The sequence below is a fragment of the Lithobates pipiens genome, unplaced genomic scaffold, assembly GCF_037356315.1.
Source record: "Lithobates pipiens isolate NorthernLeopardFrog02 unplaced genomic scaffold, aLitPip1_a1.2 Scaffold_13, whole genome shotgun sequence".
In the NCBI taxonomy this organism is placed as follows: Eukaryota; Metazoa; Chordata; class Amphibia; order Anura; family Ranidae; genus Lithobates; species Lithobates pipiens.
The window spans coordinates 267,763,611-267,779,890 of NW_027507718.1; the positions used below are offsets into that span (position 1 = coordinate 267,763,611).

The window sequence follows — 16,280 nt, forward strand, 5'->3', positions numbered from 1 at the left end:
CCCCCCTGGGAATTCATCCAGCATTGCGACTTCCTCATCTTCCCGCTCCTGCTCCTCCACAGCTTGATCAATGACACAACGCAATGCACGCTCCATAAAGAAGGCATAAGGTACCATGTCACTGATGGCGCCATGGCTGCGACTGACCAGTTTGGTGATCTCCTCAAATGGCCGCAGAAGTCTGCATGCGTCGCGCATGAGCAGCCACTGGCCCGGTGAAAAAAAACCCAGCTCCCCAGAACCGTTTCTTTCGCAGAGTTCATACAGGTAGACGTTAACTGCACGTTTCTGCTGGAGCAGCCTATCAAGCATATAGAAGGTTGAGTCCCATCGCGTCGGGCAATCGCAAATAAGACGTCTGACCGGCAGATTGTGTCGCCGCTGAATGTCAGCAAGGCGAGCCATGGCCGTGTAAGATCTTCTGAAATGGGCCGAGATTTTCCTTGCCTGCCACAAGATGTCCTGGACCCCAGGGTATTTGACAACGAATCGCTGCACGACCAAGTTTAAGACGTGTGCCATGCATGGCACGTGCGTGATTTTGCCCTGTTTCAATGCGCTAAGCAGATTGGCACCGTTGTCACACACCACTTTACCAACTGTCAAATTGAGCGGTGTTAGCCACTGATCTGCCTGTGAACGCAAAGCTGAAAGGAGTGACGGGCCAGTGTGGCTCTTGGCTTCCAGGCACAACAGACGCAGCTCGGCATGGCAACGTCTCACCTGGCATGTGGAATAGGTTCTGGGGAGCTTGGGCGGTGCAGCGGAAGAGACGCTAGCAGCGGAAAAGGAGGAGGCAGCTGAGGAGGAGAGGGAGGAGGATGGAGTAGGAGGAGGAGGAGAAGAAGAGTCAGGCCTGCATGCAATCCGTGGCGGTAAAACCAAATCTACACGGGTGCCACGGGTTACATGCTTGACGGCTGTCAGAAGGTTCACCCAGTGGGCAGTAAAAGTGATATACCTTCCCTGCCCGTGTTTGCTAGACCACGTGTCTGTGGTCAGATGTATCTTGGCACCGACACTGTGTGCCAGAGATACATTCACTTGCCGCTGAACATGGCCATATAGCTCTGGGATGCCCTTCTCTGAGAAATACTTCCTTCCTGGGACCTTCCATTGTGGAGTTCCAATGGCCACAAATTTGCGAAAGGCCTCCGAGTCCACCAGTTTATATGGCAGTAGTTGGGGGGCTATGAGTTCTGACAAGCCAGCCGTCAATCGTTGGGCAAGAGGGTTATCCGGCGTCATCATTTTTTTTTTTTTGTATTCTTTATTTAAATTTTTCATTTAAGTTGCGTACAAAACATAATCAAGTATTAAAAGAAAACCATAGGACCAAAATACATTCATGCCCTTCAATTTTTCACATTATCCTGGTTTTCTTTCTTTACTTCTCGAGTTCTTCTAAAATATCTCCCTCCCACCCCTCTCCCCACCCCTACCGACCCATTACCTCGTTAAAAATCATAGATTGTCTAAAGATTTTCCAGTGTTTCCATTTCACATGGAATCTCTTTCTTTCTCTTTCTTCCTCCATTCCCAGCCCTTCAATACTATACATTTCCTCAACTTTTCCTAACCATTCCTTTACTTTGGGTGCTTCTATTTCTTTCCATTTTTTCGGAATCAGACTTTTTGCCACGTTTATTAATGAGCTTGTAAGGGAATTCCTATACTCCTTAATTGGGGTATCTACTGCATGGAATAGGCATAACCATGGGTTCTCAGGTAACTGTATTTTAGCTATTACTTCTATATATCTTATTATTTCTCTCCGATATTCTTTAATCTTGGGACAGTCCCACCATATATGGGCCAAACTTCCCGTTTGTCCACAATTCCTCCAACATTTCCCAGATTGTCCCTCCTGGTACTTTGCCATTATATCTGGGGTCCTATATCATCTTACTAAAATTTTATAATTTGTTTCTATCATCTTACTATTTTCCGTGGATCTGTGCACCATCTTCAATATTTTTTCTATATTTTGGTTTTCACCCCGTGCTCCTATCTCTTCTTCCCATTTTTTTATGAAAGTTGGTACCTCCGCTTCACATTCCCGTCTCAAGACCTTATAAAACTGGGCAATACCTGCCCTTGGGGATTTCCCCTCACATATCCGCTCCAAGGCAGTCAAATTTTCTCCATCTCTAAGCGGTTGTGGTAGTCTTGAGACGAAATGTCTAAGCTGCAGGTATCGCCACTCATTCAAATCCATCCAATCATTTTCTTTCTGTAATATTGCTAGTGTTTTCAATTTCCCCTCTTTAATTATGTGTCGTAATTGCATATTACCGTATATACTCGAGTATAGGCCGACCCGAATATAAGCCGAGGCCCCCAATTTACCCCCAAAAAAACTGGCAAACTTATTGACTCGTGTATAAGCCGAGGGTGAGACATGCCTGTCCATCCCTGTGTGTGTGTCCGTCCATCCCTGTGTGTGTGTCCGTCCATCCCTGTGTGTCCGTCCATCCCTGTGTGTCCGTCCATCCATCCCTGTGTGTGTGTGTGTCCATCCATCCATCCATCCCTGTGTGTGTGTGTCTCCATCCATCCATCCATCCATCCCTGTGTGTGTGTGTGTCTCCATCCATCCATCCCTGTGTGTGTGTGTGTATCCATCCGTGTGTGTGTGTGTGTGTGTGTGTGTGTGTGTGTGTGTGTGTGTGTGTGTCCAGCCTACCTGTGTCCCGAGCCTTTGTCCCGAGCCTCCGTCCCGTGCCTTGCCTCCTTGCCGCCGTGCCTTGCCTCCGTCCCGTGTCGTGCCTTGCCTCCGTCCCGTCCCGTGCCGTGCCGTGCGTTGCCTTGCCTCCGTCCCGTGCCCTCTTCGTCGGCGCCTCGGCGGCCATTGTAAAATTCAAAAGCCGCGCCTCCGCCTTCGCCTGTGATAGGCGGAACACTGAATTTCCCAGCAGCCTGTGTTCCGCCTATCACGGACATCGTATCATCCTCGTCCGTAGTACGAGGATGATACGATGTCCGTGATAGGCGGAACACAGGCTGCTGGGAAATTCAGTGTTCCGCCTATCACAGGCGAAGGCGGAGCCGGAGGCGCGGCTTTTGAACTATAGAATGGCCGCTGTCTGTCTGCTCGACACGCTGATCGAGCGGGCAGACAGCGATGACTCGAGTATAAGCCGAGGGGGGCACTTTCAGCCTCAAAAAAGAGGCTGAAAATCTCGGCTTATACTCGAGTATATACGGTATCTTGTTTTATCCATTTCCCTCCTATTGTACTTTTACCAGGTGCAAAAAAATCATTATCTTTTAAATAAATTAAAGGGGAATTATATTTCCACTTGTTATGTTTGTGTATTCCCTCCCATACTCTAAACACATTTTTTGTGAACAAAGGTGTTGTCTTCCCTAGTGATCTATATTTTAAAGGAGTCCAGATTTCTCTACCTAGATTTGTGCCTGATAAACTGTGTTCTATTTTTCCCCATCTTTTTTTACTTTCTAATTTTGCCCATTCCACCACCTGTGTTAACACTGCTGCTTCGTAATATTTTCTAAAGTCTGGGACATTCAGACCCCCCTCATCTTTTCCCTTTTGCAAAGTCTTCAGTGGGGTTCTAGGTTTCTTGTTGTTCCAGATAAATTTAGAAATTAAAGAATTTATCATTTTAAAATATAGGGGGGGTAATAGCTGAAATTTATAAAGGATTTTAGGTTGAATAATCATTTTTAAGGCATTAATTCTTCCTAACCATGACAGGGGCTTTGTTCTCATTCTCCTTATTTCTTCTCTCAATTCTTCTAGATGGGGGATATAGTTTATTTGGTATATTTTTTCTATTGATGCAGTCAGTTTAATCCCTAAATATTTAATTTCTTTTTACCATAGAAATGGGAATTCTTTCTTAATGTCAAGTTCTTCTCTCGAATTTATATTTACGTTTAAGATTTCTGACTTGCTTGGGTTAATTTTAAAGTTAGATAATTCCCCGTATTCCTGTAAAGCCTTTAACAAGTTTGGCATGGAGATTCGTGGGCTAGATACATAAAACAGAATATCATCCGCGAATGCGGCTGTCTTATGTATTTCCCCCTCTATCTCAACCCCCTTTATATCTGGGTTTCTCCTTATCATCTCCAGGAGTGGCTCCAATGCCAGAACGAACAATAGGGGGGACAGCGGACACCCCTGTCTAGTCCCATTGTTCATTCTGAAGGCTGTTGATAGTACCCCATTAACTCTTACCACTGCCTTGGGGCTGTTATATAGTGCCTTTATCCACTTCAAAATTTTGGGTCCAAACCCCATTCCCCTTAGGGTACCCATCATGAATCCCCAGTCTACTCGATCAAAAGCTTTCTCAGCATCTATTGATAGGAGTAGACTGGGGATTCTACTCTCCTTCATCCTCTGAAGCAGTAATATTGACCTTACTCCATTATCTTTTCCTTCTCGCCCCTCAATGAATCCCACCTGATCTGCATGGACTAAGCTAGGCAATAACTTCTTTATTCTAGCGGCCAATATTTTTGCGAACAATTTAATGTCCGTATTGAGTAGTGAGATCGGTCTATAGTTTGAGCATATTGTATTCTCTTTTCCCTCTTTCAATATCGTGGAGATTGTCGCAGTGGAGTCCATATTTTGTACCTAGTCCATTATAATATGCACATAAAATTGGGGCTAGTATGTCTCCAAACTTTTTTAGATATTCTATTATATAACCATCAGGCCCTGGACTCTTTCCTCCTTTGGTTTCTTTTATTGCCTGTATTACTTCTTGGACTGAGATTGGATTCTCCAATTCCTGCGCCAATTCCCCCGGTATTTTAGGGATATTTGCTTGAAATATATAGTCTTTGATTTTTCCCCTTCTCTTCATCTCTTGTTTTTCTGTCTCTTTTTTTCTCACGGAATATAACTGCCCATAATATTCTCTAAAAACTTCTGCTATTTCCTTAGTTTTATAGACCGACTCTCCCTCTTTATTTAATATTTTCTCTATATAATTCTTCAATCTTTTTTTCCTCAATATCTTTGCTAAGATCTTACTATTTTTAATTCCGCTATAATATCTCTCTTTAGTAATCCTATTATATATCGTCCTCATTTCCTGTTCCATTAATTCCCTGAGTTCCTCTCTTTTCATAGGCAGTTTATGTAATAGGTCCACTACCTGTCCACTTTCCCTGCCATTTTCCTTTTTATGTTCTTGCTCTAATCCATGGATTTCCTCCCTCAACTCCCTACTCTTTTTAATACCTTCTCTCTTCCTATTTGTACCTAGTGAAATATATATCCCTCTTATATAAGCTTTATGTGCCTCCCAAATAATATTTTCCATATTCTCTTCATTTAAATTAGTGGTAAAAAAAAACTCCAATTCCTCTAATTATTTCCTCTCCCTTCTCGTCCAACAGTTCCCTATTCAATTTCCAGGAAAAAGGAGATTTCTGAAATCCTGGGATTTTGATCTTCAGGCATATTGGAGAATGATCAGACAATGTTCTAATTCCTATATCTGTGGATATCACCTCGTCCAGAACCCTATGTTCCACTAACCAGTAGTCGATCCTTGTGTACGTCCCGTGTACAGGGGAATAGAACGAGTAGTCTCGTATCCTTGGGTGCATAGTTCTCCACGCATCCATAAGCTGATACTGATATAGCCTGTGTTTTATTATTCTCCTCTGCTCCTTCCCAATCCCCTGCACACGGGACGAACTATCCATTTGCGGATTCATACAAAAGTTCATATCTCCAGCTATAATTACTCTTCCTCTTTTAAAATCCCATAATTTCTCCAATATTCCTTTCAGAAAAACCGTTGGACTTCTATTTGGGCAGTATATGTTAGCGAGGGTATAGTCTACTCCCCATAGTTTCCCCATCAGAAAGAGGAATCTACCCTCCGGGTCGACTAATCTTTCTTCTATTTTATAGTATACCTCCCATCCTATACCGATAGCTACCCCTTTTGAGTTCCTTGAGTAAGAATCTCCATAAAACCACACCGGGAACCTAGGGGAATATATTCTAATCTTGCTTTCGTATGATAGATGGGTTTCCTGTAAGAACACTATACCCACTTCATATTGTTCTATTTCTTTCAAAATGTTAAACCGCTTTGCTGATTCATTTAGCCCCCTAACGTTATATGACAAACAATTAACTATAGACAAAGATTTTAGTCAGGCTGTTTTTTTCTCTTTTCTCACTTAACGAGGTTCTCTGCTGTCGGGTCTTCTTTCTCCCCCCACCCCTCTCACCCCCCCTCCCAACCTCCTCCCAACCCTCCCAGACCCCTCTTTGGTCCCTGTACCTATATCCAGAATATATCCCCATCCTGGAATATGTACCTCACCCCTTGGGGTGAAGCTCCAAGCCCGGCATTCCGTGTCCCTCCAGGAGGGAGCATATAGTCCAGGGACGCTCTTCCCGTTTCCACCCATACCCACATTAACTTTTATTTACTTTACCTCTCCCATCTCGTTTCTTTTGTAATAAATTACACCAGCCCCCCTCCCCCCTCTCCCCCTACCCCCCCCCCCCTACATTAAGCTCTCTGCCCTATTCCCTCTTCAATTAGTCTTTCTTCTCTTTCCGATCGCTTAGGTATACTAATGGTTGGAATCTGTAAAGCCCCGTACACACGAGAGGACTTATGTCCGACAGACTTCCGAAGGAGTTCTGCCGGAGTTCTGCCGGAGTTCCGACAGAGTTCTGACGGACTTTTCGACTGAGCGGACTTGGCCACACACAATCACACCAAACTCCGACGGATTCGAACGTGATGACGTACAACTGGACTCGAATAAGGAAGTTCATAGCCAGTAACCAATAGCTGCCCTAGCGTTGGTTTTAGTCCGTCGGAATAGCATACACACGAGCGAATTTTTCGTTAGGAACTGGGTCCGGCGGAAAAATTTGAAGCATGTTCCATTTTCTAAAGTCTGTCAGACTTTTGCGAATCAAAAGTCCGTTGCAGCCCACACACGATCGAATAGTCTGACGGAATCATTCCATCGGACTTTGGATGTTGTAAAGTCCGCTCGTGTGTACGGGGCTTAACTCTGTACAAAAGTCCTGTACTTCTTCCGGAAATTTCAATCTAACCGTCTTTCCGTCCCTATGTACTATCAATGCTGCAGGGAACCCCCAACTATATTTAATATTAGCTTGTCTTAAATGTTCTAGTAATGGTTTTAATTGTCTTCTTCTGGATAATGTTTCACTTGACAAGTCCGCAAATACTTGCAAAGTTGTTTGCTCGTATTGCAACGGGTGTCTCTCTCTGAGGTACCTCCATATTTTCTCCTTGTCTGTATACCGATGGAATTTAACAATGACATCTCGTGGGGTTTCCTCCTTCATTCCTAGAGGCTTTCTGATTCTATGTACTCTATCGATCTTTAACTCCTCGTCCTCTTCTCGTCCTAGTAGGGGGTTAAATATTTTCCTTATTTTTTCTTCCAGTTTCTCTTCGTTTTGCTCTGGGAGGGCTCTTATCCTTAGATTTTGGCGTCTATTTTGATTTTCCTGTGCTTCCATTTTATAAAAGGTATTTCTTTGGTTTATTTGCAGTGCTTTCACTTGCGATTTTAATTCTGCGATTTCTTGTGTTTGTTTCTCAGTTCTCTCCTCAGCCTCTTCTACTCTCCGCACCAAATGGCCCAGATCCATCCGGACATTTGTAATCTCACTCTTAATTAAACTTTCCATCCTTTCAAACATTGCCATCATCTCGATCTTTGTGGGCATTTGAGCTATACTTCGCTGTTCTTCCCCTTCCCCCTCGTAAGTTTCCATCTCTCTCTCTGTTTGTGTTTCTTCTCTTGTTTTATCTCCTTGGGCTCCTTTTAACTTAGCCATTTCCTTTTTTGCGTTTTTGGTTGGCAAGGATGTTTTTTTTTTCTACATCTGGGCTTTTTTGGTTACCCTCTTTAGTTGTCAAATATTTTTGTATTGAACTAGCAGTTACACTAGTATTTAAACTCTCCCTCGGGGTTTTAGGTTCTGTTGTTTTATGTGATCTTCCCCTCATCATGTATCTTGTTCATTTATCTTGTTTGACAAAATAGTTGTCCTGTATAGAGGGGAGTACCTCTCGGTTCCAATCTTTGCTTTTATTGATTTGAAAGGAGGGGTAAGGGGAGAGAAGAATATCCTGCCGTTTCACCTCTCAGGCTCCCTAGTTTAGATGGAATACTTCTCTTCACTTTTGCTTTAAGAATTGAAAATTCTGCAACTTGATGGATTTTTTTTTTTTTTTTTTTACTTATTTTATTAGGGCACCTGTAAAGATCCTGTAAAGGACCTATAAAAAACGTACCCTTCGTCCCTTTTTTCCGATCTCTATATAGCGTAAGAGGGGCGGGAGGACACGTAGAGAGAGAGGAAAAAAAAAAACGCATAGGGAAAAAAAAAAAAAGAGGGGAATGTCCTTATACTTTTGCAGCTCTATTTCAGCTTGACCCAATTGTCTAATCAGCTGCTATCCACCACAGAATGGAAAGTTACTCTCCAGTAGATATCGCTCCGAGCTTATCGCATAGTTAAATCGCAGAGTTCATCACTTAATTCACAGCTTAGTTCGTAACATAGTTCATAACCTTTCAAATCAGTACTAAGCTGTATCAATACATAGTCCTTAAGTGAACTAAAAACTCAATACTAGTTTCAGCTATCAGTTTAGTAATTCCAGCATTTAATCAATTGAGCCGCTCCTAGGGTTATTAGGCAGTCATTGATATTTAAATAGGTCCTCTCGTTAATACAGTTCATGCAAACCGTTAAATTCCATAGATCTCATGGGTTCATCGTTTTCAGACAAAATCATTGCTCCATCAAGACCTCTCTTATGTCTCCAGTCACTTAACCCTCTCAGGCCCCCTAGTTTAGATGGAATTGAAAATTCTGCGACTTGCGATTGCGATTTTTTTTTTTGCTGGGGCACCTATGAAAATCCTATAGAGAACCTATGAAAAACGTACCAAAAAAAGAAGAAAAGAAAAAAGAAAAAAATGTCCTTATACTTTTGCAGCTCTATATTAGCTTAACCCAATTATCTAATCAGCTGCTATTCACCACAGGAAGGAAAGTTACTCTCCAGTAGATATCACTCCGAGCTTATCGCATAGTTAAATCGCAGAGGTCATCACTTAATTTGCAGCTTAGTTCGTAACATAGTTCATAACCTTTTCAGTCAGTACTAAGCTGTATCAATACTTAGTCCTTAAGTGAGCTTAAAACTCAGTACTAGTTTCAACTATCAGTTTAGTATTTCCAGTACTTCCAGCATTTAATCAATTGAGCCACTCCTAGGGTTATTAGGCAGTCATTGACATTTAAACAGGTCCTCTCATTGGTACAGTTCATACAGTTCATACAAACATTTGAATTCCGTAGCTCTCATAGAACCATAGGTTTCAAAAAGAATCATTGCTCCATCAAGACCTCTCTTATGTCTCCAGTCATTTAAATTTTAGCCAGCCCCAGCTGCTGCATCTCTCCCTCAGTTAGTCATCAAATCTCTTTAGCTTCCACAGCAAACACAGTTCAAACACAGTTCACAATGCAACAGCGCTGGATAACCTAGGGGCTCTGGAGGGTAGTATACAGAGCATAATATACAGAGCACACAAAGGCAGAGATAAGAGGGGGGGCGTATGGAGGAGACAGAGGGGAGGCTAGCACCAACAATCACTCGTGGGGTCTCAGGATCAGGTGTTTTCTCTTGCAGCCATTTTTTTGATTGAACCAGGGATATCTCTCACTTACCCCTGTTCAGTTTCCTGCACCCTTTACTGCTGTCCACCCCGATCTATCAGTCGCTCCTCCTTGGTCTCCTGATCCAATATCGTGGGGAATAGGCATCTGCGGGGGTCATCATGTGCGGTCCTCTAACACGGTGTTCTATCCCACTTCACCAGCAACTGCATCGGACTTGCCGCCATGGATCTCCTGCCTCCCCTTCCGTCCTCACAGACACCACCTCGGGCTCCTCCCCCAGCCTTCCCACATCACATCCTCCCCCAGCTGCTTGATGCTTGCATTTCTTAGTTAACTGTCAAATTGAGCGGTGTTAGCCACTGATCTGCCTGTGAATGCAAAGCTGAAAGGAGTGCCGGGCCAGTGTGGCTCTTGGCTTCCAGGCCAGAGATACATTCACTTGCCACTGAACATGGCCATATAGCTCTGGGATGCCCTTCTCTGAGAAATACTTCCTTCCTGGGACCTTCCATTGTGGAGTTCCAATGGCCACAAATTTGCGAAAGGTCTCCGAGTCCACCAGTTTATATGGCAGTAGTTGGCAGGCTATGAGTTCTGACAAGCCAGCCGTCAATCGTTGGGCAAGAGGGTTATCCGGCGTCATCATTTTTTTACGCTCGAACATTAGGCCCACGGAAGCCTGCCTTTTTGCAGAAAAATGTGAGCTTGGCGTGATGGAAGGTGGAGTGGAGGACAATTGTGAGGAGAGAGGAGAAGGAGAAGTAGAAGACGAGGCTGGACGGTGAGAGCCTGCAGTGTGGCTTTGTGTGTTCCGTTGCTCCCACTCGGCTCGGTGATGGCTGCCCATGTGCCTTCTTAAGGCGGTCGTCCCTAGGTGAGTGTTGGGCTTACCGCGACTAATGCGTTGACTGCAAAGATTGCAGATGGCAACGCTATTGTCAGCAGCGGACACGTTAAAAAAAGCCCACACTGCGGAGCCATGTGCCGGTGTCCTGGGAGCGCCAGATGTGACCGTACATGGTCGATGACTCGCTCCTGATACATTTGCAGTCTGCTTTGTCCCTCCTGTGCAATGTAAGTTATTCCTGCTTCTCCTCCCTATCTGCTGGTCCATATCTCCCTCTGAACTCCCCTCCTCTTCCTCTCTTGTGGGCACCCACTTGATACACTAGACACGTCATCATCAACGTCACCTTCCCCACCGCTATAAGTAGAGATCTCGGAGTAGGCTGCAACACCGGGGACCAACCTCCTCCTTGGGCTGATCTGGGTACTGTCGTCAGACTGCTGAGTAGCGGTTGTTGCTACCTCCTCTTCCTGATCCAATACCAAGAGTGGCTGCGCATCAGAAATGTCCTCTTGATATGGATCGGAAAATAATTCCTGTGACTCAAGCGGAAGGTATGTGGTGGTGGTGGTGTTGTTGGTGGTTGTGTCTTTGGGGGTGCACATAGCAGAGAGTGAAGAAGAGGGTGCAGATCGAGGGGATGAGGAGGGTGCAGAAGAGTAAGGCTGAGTGAGCCACAAAACCAAGTCTAGTGCGTCCTTTAAAGTAATTGAACGCACCTTCTGCAACTTCCCACTTTGGCTCAAGGCTGTTGCTCCTGCCCTACCCCTACCACCCCTGCAGAAGGGCCTGCCTCTTCCTCTGCCTGTCATTTTTTAAATGACCCTGTGACAAAACTCTTAGTCCCTATACCGATGAAGGACTGCTGCAGTATAGGGCAGCGGTCAGCAGTGGTGCACCTCAACCCTATCTATTGTGGACCGATACCGGTCCATACAGAACAGCAGACTGTGCCTCACTCAACCCTATGTACTGTAGCACCCTTCACCAAGTTACCAGTCCTTATAAGGACCTTTGTGGACCAAGTAGGTTGTGTGTGACTGATTAGCAGACTGTACGTCAGTCCCTATACCAATGAAGGACTGCTGCAGTATAGGGCAGCGGTCAGCAGTGGTGCACCTCAACCCTATCTATTGTGGACCGATACCAGTCCTTACAGAACGCCAGACTGTACCTCACTCAACCCTATGTACTGTAGCACCCTTCACCAAGTTACCAGTCCTTATAAGGACCTTTGTGGACCAAGTAGGTTGTGTGTGACTGATTAGCAGACTGTACGTCAGTCCCTATACCAATGAAGGACTGCTGCAGTATAGGGCAGCGGTCAGCAGTGGTGCACCTCAACCCTATCTATTGTGGACCGATACCAGTTCTTACAGAACGGCAGACTATACCTCACTCAACCCTATGTACTGTAGCACCCTTCACCAAGTTACCAGTCCTTATAAGGACCTTTGTGGACCAAGTAGGTTGTGTGTGACTGATTAGCAGACTGTATGTCAGTCCCTATACCAATGAAGGACTGCTGCAGTATAGGGCAGCGGTCAGCAGTGGTGCACCTCAACCCTATCTATTGTGGACCGATACCAGTCCTTACAGAACAGCAGACTGTACCTCACTCAACCCTATGTACTGTAGCACCCTTCACCAAGTTACCAGTCCTTATAAGGACCTTTGTGGACCAAGTAGGTTGTGTGTGACTGATTAGCAGACTGTACGTCAGTCCCTATACCAATGAAGGACTGCTGCAGTATAGGGCAGCGGTCAACAGTGGTGCACCTCAACCCTATCTATTGTGGACCGATACCAGTCCTTACAGAACGGCAGACTGTACCTCACTCAACCCTATGTACTGTAGCACCCTTCACCAAGTTACCAGTCCTTATAAGGACCTTTGTGGACCAAGTAGGTTGTGTGTGACTGATTAGCAGACTGTACGTCAGTCCCTATACCAATGAAGGACTGCTGCAGTATAGGGCAGCGGTCAGCAGTGGTGCACCTCAACCCTATCTATTGTGGACCGATACCAGTCCTTACAGAACGGCAGACTATACCTCACTCAACCCTATGTACTGTAGCACCCTTCACCAAGTTACCAGTCCTTATAAGGACCTTTGTGGACCAAGTAGGTTGTGTGTGACTGATTAGCAGACTGTATGTCAGTCCCTATACCAATGAAGGACTGCTGCAGTATAGGGCAGCGGTCAGCAGTGGTGCACCTCAACCCTATCTATTGTGGACCGATACCAGTCCTTACAGAACAGCAGACTGTACCTCACTCAACCCTATGTACTGTAGCACCCTTCACCAAGTTACCAGTCCTTATAAGGACCTTTGTGGACCAAGTAGGTTGTGTGTGACTGATTAGCAGACTGTACGTCAGTCCCTATACCAATGAAGGACTGCTGCAGTATAGGGCAGCGGTCAGCAGTGGTGCACCTCAACCCTATCTATTGTGGACCGATACCAGTCCTTACAGAATGGCAGACTGTACCTCACTCAACCCTATGTACTGTAGCACCCTTCACCAAGTTACCAGTCCTTATAAGGACCTTTGTGGACCAAGTAGGTTGTGTGTGACTGATTAGCAGACTGTATGTCAGTCCCTATACCAATGAAGGACTGCTGCAGTATAGGGCAGCGGTCAGCAGTGGTGCACCTCAACCCTATCTATTGTGGACCGATACCAGTCCTTACAGAACGGCAGACTGTACCTCACTCAACCCTATGTACTGTAGCACCCTTCACCAAGTTACCAGTCCTTATAAGGACCTTTGAGGACCAAGTAGGTTGTGTGTGACTGATTAGCAGACTGTACGTCAGTCCCTATACCAATGAAGGACTGCTGCAGTATAGGGCAGCGGTCAGCAGTGGTGCACCTCAACCCTATCTATTGTGGACCGATACCAGTCCTTACAGAACAGCAGACTGTACCTCACTCAACCCTATGTACTGTAGCACCCTTCACCAAGTTACCAGTCCTTATAAGGACCTTTGTGGACCAAGTAGGTTGTGTGTGACTGATTAGCAGACTGTACGTCAGTCCCTATACTGCTGAAGGACTGCTGCAGTATAGGGCAGCAGTCAGCAGTAGTGCACCTCAACCCTATGTATTGTGGACCGATACCAGTCCTTACAGAACCGCAGACTGTACCTCACTCAACCCTATGTACTGTAGCACCCTAGACAGACCAAGTTACCAGTCCTGATAAAGAGCTTTGTTTAACAAGTGAGTTGTGAATGATTAGCAGACTGCAGCAGAAGGGCGGCAGTCAAGTATAATATTCTTTCTATATTTGGAAGAAAGAATATTATACGTGTACAAGCCTATTACCATACCACTGATACCAGTCCTGAAAAGAACCTTTGTGGAACTAATAGTAACAGCAACTGTTTAAACTGACCCTCACTGCCTGACACACTGCTTCCTTCCTGTCCCTATACAAACTGGCAAAACAGAGGAGACTGGAACAATTACTGGTCACTCGAATAGCACTTTTGTGGACCTGATAGTAACAGCTAATGATGATGATGATGATGATGACTAATCTGGCTGTCCCTAAAATAGCAGCAGACACAGCGCTCTGTCCCTTTCTCTAAACTGACAAAAGACACTCAGGCTGCTGCAACAATCAGTAGCACAGCAAACCTATATACACCTAACACCTATACCAGTCCTGAAAATAACTTTTGTGTACCAAATAGCTAGTGGTTTATCTCTCCCTGCTCCAAACAGCAACCTTTCCCTATAGTGACAGAAGAAAGAATGTAAAATGGCCGCCGGATCGGGTGTATTTATAAGTTAGGGGGAATGTCCAAGTGTCCATGTGCTGTCATGTCTCAATTGGCTGTCCTGTACCCCATGATGGATGTGTCATCAGGTCAAAGTTCCTTTACACAGTAAAAAAACGGAAGTCCGCCGGGCGAACTGCGCCAATAGTCCGCCGAACTGGCGGACCGCGAACAGCCGAAATTTGCCGCGAAACGACCGCCGGGCGAACTGTTCGGCCATCCCTAGTGATTATGTTGTTCCCCCTGTTTTTTGTTTTTTTTGGTCCAAAGCCTCTTGTTGGTGTATTTTAAGTGTCCCTTTGGGTCACACCCCTTGGTGGTGATCTCTTCTCTCTTGGTCTTGAGACTTCCCCATGCCTTTGGTAGGCTCCTCTGTCTTGCAGGGGACTTCGCTTCATCTGGTTCAGATTTGGGCTTTGGTCCTTCTAGTCATCTTGTGTTGTGAGGGTTCCTGGTCCCTGTTTGGATCTGTCAGTGCCTGTTGCTCATTCCTCAGCTGGACTACTTTTTGATGTCCAGACTGTTTCTGAATTAATGTGTCTTTAAATAGATGATAAAGAAAGATTTTTTTTGTACTTTATTTGAAGTAGTCATAATCTCTAGCAGAGGGGTTTTCTCCTTCCAAACATCAACCAGATCTCATTCATTTAAAGTTATGCTAACTTATGTCTATATTTTGGAGGATTTTTTTATTGTGTTTTTGAAGATTCGTTCATTATTTGATCCAGAGCCAAATAAGAACAAACTCGCAAATGGGTGGCTATGTAAAGCAGTTGGGGGTGTAACCAGAGCAACAAATAATAGGTAGCAGTAGTAAAATAATAAACCTTTTGAGGTGAATTACAAATGTATTAAGTACATTTATCAATAGGAGATAATAAAACTCAACATGAGTATATCAACAAGCTAAATATGTTCACCTTAAAGTGGAACTTTGTCTTAATCCCTCCTTCCCTCATGCTTCATTTTAAATATGCTAACACACAACACTTTTGGTCATGACCCATACACTAATAAGAACACTTTTTTCCTCTTCTACATTCTTACTGTTCAATGAGCCTGATGATGTTTCACATAAAATCTCTAATTGTGATGACTTTTGTTTTCACTTGTCACAGAATACTAAAAATGATTTTAATTTTGTATCTGTAGGTGAGGACAGCTGAAAAAGGCTTGCCAGTTGACCAACAGGCTAGTGTAACCTTAAAAGCAACCGCCTACCAATCACCATATCGAAACTTTCTGCACATAAATGCTAATTTGGATGGAAATAATGTTGCTGAAATCTCTCTGTACATAAAAAGTCAAGATGAGGAAACCAAAAGCAGAATTAAATACTTTACAATTTTGGTAAGCATAATGTTCTAATTTAATAATAATCCATCTAACCACTTCAGCTCTGGAAGGTTTACCTCCCCTTCATGACCAAGCCATTTTTTGCGATACAGCAGTGTTATTTAAACTGACAACGTGCGACGCCGTACTGAAATAAAATGTATGTCCTTTTTTTCCCACAAATTGTTTTCTTTTGGTGGTATTTGATCACCTCTGCCGTTTTTTATTTTTTGCGTTAAAAGCAATTTTGAAAATGTATTTGTATAGGAGGGAACCCAGAAGAAAAAACTGAGGGAAGAGGTCAGTGGTGACACTGTGGCATGAAAGGGTTTCATTCTAAGGTAAGTATTCCATAATGTGCTAGTATGCGATGCATACTAGCACATTATACAATTGCCTAACAGATTTTTTTTTTCACCAGCCACGGTTTACAACCGTTTAAAGGAGATTTGCCCTCTCTATTTGTACTGTTTACCATGATTATTGAAAGTGAAAGTAAAATAAAATTTTGGCTTGTCTCCAGAAAGGAATAGAGGTGAAATCTTCCAACAGGGGCCCTAGTTCGGTGTTTACAAGTTAAAAACACGTTTTTTTTTGCTAGAAAATTACTTA

At 44.2% G+C, this 16,280-nt stretch overlaps 1 protein-coding gene across 1 annotated transcript in view; it reads left to right on the plus strand.

The window, feature by feature from the left end:
- The window catches only part of LOC143974836 (complement C3-like), a 332,677-nt gene that overhangs the window by 105,537 nt on the left and 210,860 nt on the right, over window positions 1-16,280 (plus strand). Inside the window, exon 12 of the mRNA XM_077476590.1 lies at window positions 15,486-15,683. Within this exon, the coding sequence (XP_077332716.1) occupies window positions 15,486-15,683 (198 nt within the window). The remainder of the gene's footprint in view (window positions 1-15,485; window positions 15,684-16,280) is intronic.